Source organism: Apodemus sylvaticus, chromosome 21 (genome assembly GCF_947179515.1).
Source record: "Apodemus sylvaticus chromosome 21, mApoSyl1.1, whole genome shotgun sequence".
NCBI classification, from domain to species: domain Eukaryota; kingdom Metazoa; phylum Chordata; class Mammalia; order Rodentia; family Muridae; genus Apodemus; species Apodemus sylvaticus.
In genome coordinates, this window is record NC_067492.1 from 15,291,007 (window position 1) to 15,297,006 (window position 6,000).

Below are 6,000 nucleotides of genomic sequence, written 5' to 3' on the forward strand. Positions count from 1 at the left end.
CAAACCTTACCAGCTCGTCTTCAAAATTCACAATGGCAACAAGGCCACAGGTCATCAGACCCTTATCAGGTAGGAGAACCACACCCCCTGGTTTGTTTAGGATACTTCCAGTTTGCCCCTGCTATCCCGATGTAACTATCAATCTTTTAAAATCTCCGGAGCTTGAATGACAAGACTCTATAAGGTAGTGATGGCATTGAAAAATAATCGTTTAGATACTAAGTCATTTATTAACATAAAGTTGCACGTGAAGGTCTTGTGTGTCTTATCTCATTTCAACTCCAGTACAGTACTAATAAAGGAGGCATCACCATTAACCCCATTTTGCAGAGCAGTCTACTGAGGTTTAGGGGTAGCTAAACAGCAATGCCAACCAAAGAGTGAGAATGTACTTCATCCAGATCCCTTCTGGGGATGTCGGCTACTTATAATTCCCTAGAAAATTGTGCCCTGCTGTATGAACATCTCTGTTTATGAGAGTCCAGGCTCCCATTAGCAGCCCAGCCAGTGACCAAAAGGTTTGAACTGTTTCTTGCTCTTCTGAGTAACTGACTCTGCAGAGGGATCCAACTGAGACCATACCCTTGTTTAGCTCTTTCTCCCTGGCCTATTGGCACTGCTCTCTTCCCCCTGAAAGGTCTCTCTTAGTGAACTGCTTGCCGAAGGCTCCCTGTACCAGTCTCTGGGTCAAGGAGCCTGTCCCATGGTCTCCAGTTAACAAGGAAGGAGACAAGTTAGAACTTAGGTTTGTCCTCTTGATACCACTAAAATGACACCACAATGTCGATGTTTCACGGATGAACCCCAGAACTGTGGAGGAAGTGAGGCAAGGTCACCAAGGTCACACAGAAGCAAGAATTGAGGCTCAAACATATCCCCAGGTCCATTTTTCAAAGGACACACACACACACACACACACTCATGGGCCCATTTGCTACATGGGCACTTAAACCTACTGTTACATACCATTCAATGCAGAATTTGTGAAATAGGTTTCCCATTATGTGAAATTTTTTTTAGAAGGCAGAACCCTGTCTTTCCAACCTTACAGCACCAAGCAAGCAGTGGCTCTTTCTGAGCTGCCCTTGAACAAATATATAATTTCCAGAGAAACCATATTACCCTGAGAATAACCAAAGAGGTCCTATTAGCTATCCATAAGCACAATGGGTCCACATGTATTAGCAGGGATTGATGAAACCACACACATAAAAGTCTAGAGAGGCCAATCACATCCATGGTGTTTCTAAGGGTCACAAAATAAAATAAAAGGGAACAAGTAGAAGCCCCGAGGACACACAAATACACACATCCTAACTACTTCTTGTGTGATGTATTTGACGAGTCACCCAATGTTCCCAATACACAATTTGTTCTGTAAGAAAAATACCTACCCAATCAATACACAAATTAGAGGATCAATGAGACAAAATACCATTTTTCCTGCTTCTTCTTGTCCGTTTTTATAATTACAGAGTCACTAACTTCAACTCTTGTCCTAGGTCAAATAGTAGTTCATATGTGCTGGGGGCTTTGTTTCCAAGCAAAAAGGACATGCCATTTGATGATAAAAGGTTTCCATTAAAAATAGAGAGCAGATGAAAGGAGGACCTTCAGCTGCAAGGCCCCAGTTGATTCATAAAAAACACGGAATGAGTCATGTTGCCTCCCAAGGCAGAAACTTATAATCAATGGGACTCTCTGACCAGCCAATCCCAGCCCAGCGGAGGATGATGACAGGCCCAGTGGGCCATCTCCTCCGCGAGTTATTCCAATGCTGCTGCCTTGCAAACTGATTAATTCTGCTTCACACTTGGTAAAAGAAAAACTCAATCTGAGCTCACTGCTGTAGTCTATTCCTAGGGTAGACTGGGTCTCTGTCGCTTTTTGAATAAGCAGGGCTTCTGTAGAGTGGTGTCTCTGTGTGTGTGTGTGTGTGTGTGTGTGTGTATACACGTTTTTAGGCTCCATTAAAGAACATGTTTGTATGCCAGGCTTTGAAAAATCACCTTCTTGCCTCCTCACTTTTATCTTGAAATTATGTCACAACATCCCTGCCCCTATAGGCATTTTCTGGAAGTTAGCACAAGACCACCAAATACAGAGAGCTGAAGAACACAGACTGATTTGCACTGTACACGAAGCTCTTTTTTTTTAACTGTGGCCTTAACAGTTATTCTTGAAATATGTCCTCAAGAGTCCTAAACCTCCCTCTTCAGTGTGATCAAAGTTCATAAGTCTCTCTCTCTCTCTCTCTCTCTCTCTCTCTCTCTCTCTCTCTCTCTTACACACACACACACACAACTGTGTATAAATGTGTATACATAGGTGCATGATATTTTTGATGAGGTGGTTAAGGAAGGAAGGTTATTCATACATGGTAATCATACCAGGTCAATGGTCTTCTATCAACAAATAAAGAAAAATGATGACCCACAACCCCCCTCCAAGCTACCCCCCCAATCCATTCACCTATCACCACTTAGAACTTGCAGTGTGCCAACTGTGCTGTATGCTGTCGATTTATTGGTGAATGGGGTGGGTAAAACCTCTGCCTGCTGGAATCAATCACCCTGGCTTTCAAAGAGTTAATAAAGAAAAAGGAAGAGGGTCCCCAGGTTGCCTAGATGCTTCCTCTCTTACCCTGAAATCCTCCACTCAGGGAGAAACCTCAGAACACCGCTGAATGTCAAGAAGGACCAATTTCATATACGAAGAACTAACCACGGGTCAGTGTTCCTGCTCTTACCAGCTGCCTCCTGATCTGGCAAATAAAACCCAGCTGCTGTTGAGGTAGAACAGGGACCAAAAGGTGCTCTTTGCATTTTTCCTGCCTCCAGATCAGGTTTCCAGATCTATCATAGGCAGGTTTGAGTATGCTGCTATTTCTAAGAAGTAGAAACACTGGGGGTATGGAGATCCAGTCAACAACCCTTGTAAGATCCACGGTTACTATAGAATGCAGGGTCCTGCAAGCAGCGACTCATCACTTGGCTCCCTGCTAGACTTCCGGGGCATGGGAGTGCTGTGTGCCCAGGCAGAGACAAGCTTTCTCATTTATACACTACTGGGGAAATCTGCAGGTCTAGTCACAGGCACGTTTCCCCAGGAGAAATAAGAATAGCGAACCTCTTAGAGTGTGGGCTCCTTCTGAGGCCAGCACAGGAGTTCCTAAGGAGCAGGACTGGGCTTTCCCAGCCATGACGAAAGCAAAGGATGCAGTGGGGGAGAGAGGGCTGCATCCCTGGCCTCACCTTTCAGTCAGCTTAGAGGCTGAGGATTTAACCCTCTTCATTCTCAGTTTCTTCCCTCACATAAGTACCAGGAAGGAGATGTACAAGGGAACGCGCCCTGTCCTCAGCCCCATTTGGACGCATAGAGGTGAAAAGGGAGATCAAGTGGCAAGTGGCGGCCAGACCACTTACTGGCAGCTCAGCGAGAGCATGGCAGATCATTTATTTCCCCTGAGCCTCCGTTTTTTCTCACCTCTAAAGCCGGGCACCTGACTTACTGGGTCTCATGAAGTATTAACGGGATCAGTATATGTAAAACTCCAGAAAAAAAAAAAGAAAGAAGGAAAGAAAGAAGAGAAAGAAAGAAAAAGAAAACTAGCACTGGGAACTATGTGTATTGCTTTTTTTTAAACCACGCTAACGATCAAGTCCCACCCTTATGTCCCTCCCAGTGTTAGCAGCTGAGTTGTCCTACAAGAGGGTCACAAGGCAATTTTCCAGACCTCAAGTCCTCGGAGCCACTATCCTTCCTGTCACCCTACATCTATGTGGGGGGAAGGACCACCTCTGAGCATCCTTCCCAGGCTCTCATGGCTTGGACTACCCGGGGTTCTAAGAGCCAAGTGTGAATGCAGAGAGGGGGATCGCTGACTGTGGGTGCTGGGTACCTGGGCAGCGTCCCCAATCTAGGCTCTCCCACCCACTGCCAGTGCGTCCAGCGCGTAAAGAGAGAAAACCCAAAAAGTCGTGGATACTGGACCAGGCTTTGACGCGGATCTTGAGTTCGCCGTCCTGTGGCTCCGGCATGGCCTTTCTGGAGAGCCTCAGCTTGTTGAGCCCGCCGAAGCCGGCCAGCACCACAGCGCGCATCTCCTGGGCATCCCCGAGGCGGTGGGAGCCGTCGCCGCCCTCAGCAGGCTCCTTGCTGCTCTCCTTCTCGATCATCTGTTCGGTCTCCTCCGCTTTTTCTACGCCTTCCTTGGCCATGGCGCGCGAGGGGCCGCGGGGCGCACAGGCTGCGGTTGTGAAGGGGGTCGGGGCTGCTCTCCCGCGGGTTCCTCCTGTTGAATGTGGGATGCTCTTCAGTGCAATGGCTGCAACCTCTGTGAGCGGAGCCGTAGTCCACCGCCTCCGCCGTAATCCTCAGAGGAGCCGCGCCCTGGCGCCCCACCCCCTCCCTCGCTTTTCCCCTTACTTACTCCAAACCAAATCTCAAGTCCACTTTTCGTGATGATCCTAAATCAGGTCATTTGTCTCAACCTTTAAAACAGATTTCCCTAAGACTCTTGAATACAAACACAGCAGAAGCGGCCGGATGGATATTCCAACCCCTCCTGTGGGCCAAATACTTGGGTATATACGGCACCGACTCTGGCGCCTTGAAATGGACAGAGACGAATGTCTGGGCCTGGAGGATGCTGCTGTGAGAGACAAGGTTGCCTCTTCTCCCTCGGGTAGGCAGGGGTGGGAGGGATAGCTGGGAAATTGGGCTGTTTCCCGTCTGCTGGTTCTGAGTGGAGCGGCAGGGAGGTGCCGTGAGTTAAAGATCCATCCCAAGCAAGGCTCCAAAGAGCCAGGTCCAGTCTTTTCCCTCAGGACCCCCTCTTGTCACCAAGGATGCTCTTTCTGGACATCTGTGGCTTCCTTATGACAGCCAGTTCTCAGTACCTATGCTTTTTCTAGCAAAGAGGCTCCCAGAACAGGTCTGTTTCCTGCTGGGACCTCCAGAAGACCAAGTACCTCATAGCCAACTCCTCTCTCTCTCTCTCTCTCTCTCTCTCTCTCTCTCTCTCTCTCTCTCTCTCTCTCTCTCTCTCTTCTCACACACACACACACACACACACACACACACACACACACACGACCAAATACCTCATAGCCAACTCCTCTCTCTCTCTCTCTCTCTCTCTCTCTCTCTCTCTCACACACACACACACACACACACACACACACACACACACACCTGCCTTTTGTTTTGCAAGCTTACAGAAAAACGTGTACTTTCCCCAGCAGTATTTGGTAACACATCTGTAGTAAGGAAGCTGAGGTAGGAAAGACCCTGCCTCAAAAAGTCTAAACAAGAATTTTAAATTGCCAGGCACCGGGATTGCAATGCCTTTAATTCCAGAATTCCCAGCACCCAGGAGGCAGAGACAGATGGATTTCTTGTGAATCTGAAGGTAGCCTGGTCTACATAATGAGTTCTAGGGTGGCCAGAGCTACACAGTCAGACTCCATCTCAAAGAAATAAAAAATAACAAAAACTACAGATGCAATCCAATCATGTTCATCACATAATAAATTCTGATTCTTAAAAAAGGTCATCTGTGCTATCATAAAAGACGAGATAGGAGTTGCCTTGTGCCACTTAAGAGATCCAATTTCTCAGAGGGCCCATGTTTCAGCTTAGGCAGCTCCCATACTTGAGATCTCAGGAGACATTTACCCTTCCTGAGCCCCAATACCAATATCCAGTGTCCTAGTTGGGGTCACTATTGCTGATGAGACATCATGACCAAGGAAACCTGAGTAAAGACAGGACAGGAACTCAATCAGGACAGGAACCTGCTGATGCAGAGGCCATGTTGGACTGTTGCTTGCTGCCTTTTACCTCATGGCTTGCGTAGCTTGCTTTCTTCTAGAACCCAGGACCAGCAGCCCAGGGATGGCACCACCCACAAAGAGGTTGGAACTTCCCTCATTAATCAGCCATTTAAAAAATGGCTCCGGATCTTGAGGAGCCATTCTCTTAATCGAGGCTTTGTTT

At 47.5% G+C, this 6,000-nt stretch overlaps 1 protein-coding gene across 1 annotated transcript in view; it reads right to left on the minus strand.

Moving 5' to 3' along the window:
- The window catches only part of Vat1l (vesicle amine transport 1 like), a 174,358-nt gene extending 170,072 nt beyond the window's left edge, over window positions 1-4,286 (minus strand). Inside the window, exon 1 of the mRNA XM_052167143.1 lies at window positions 3,994-4,286. Coding sequence (XP_052023103.1) covers window positions 3,994-4,220 — 227 coding nt within the window. The 5' untranslated portion in view covers window positions 4,221-4,286. The remainder of the gene's footprint in view (window positions 1-3,993) is intronic.
- Between the last annotated feature and the right edge of the window lie 1,714 nt (window positions 4,287-6,000).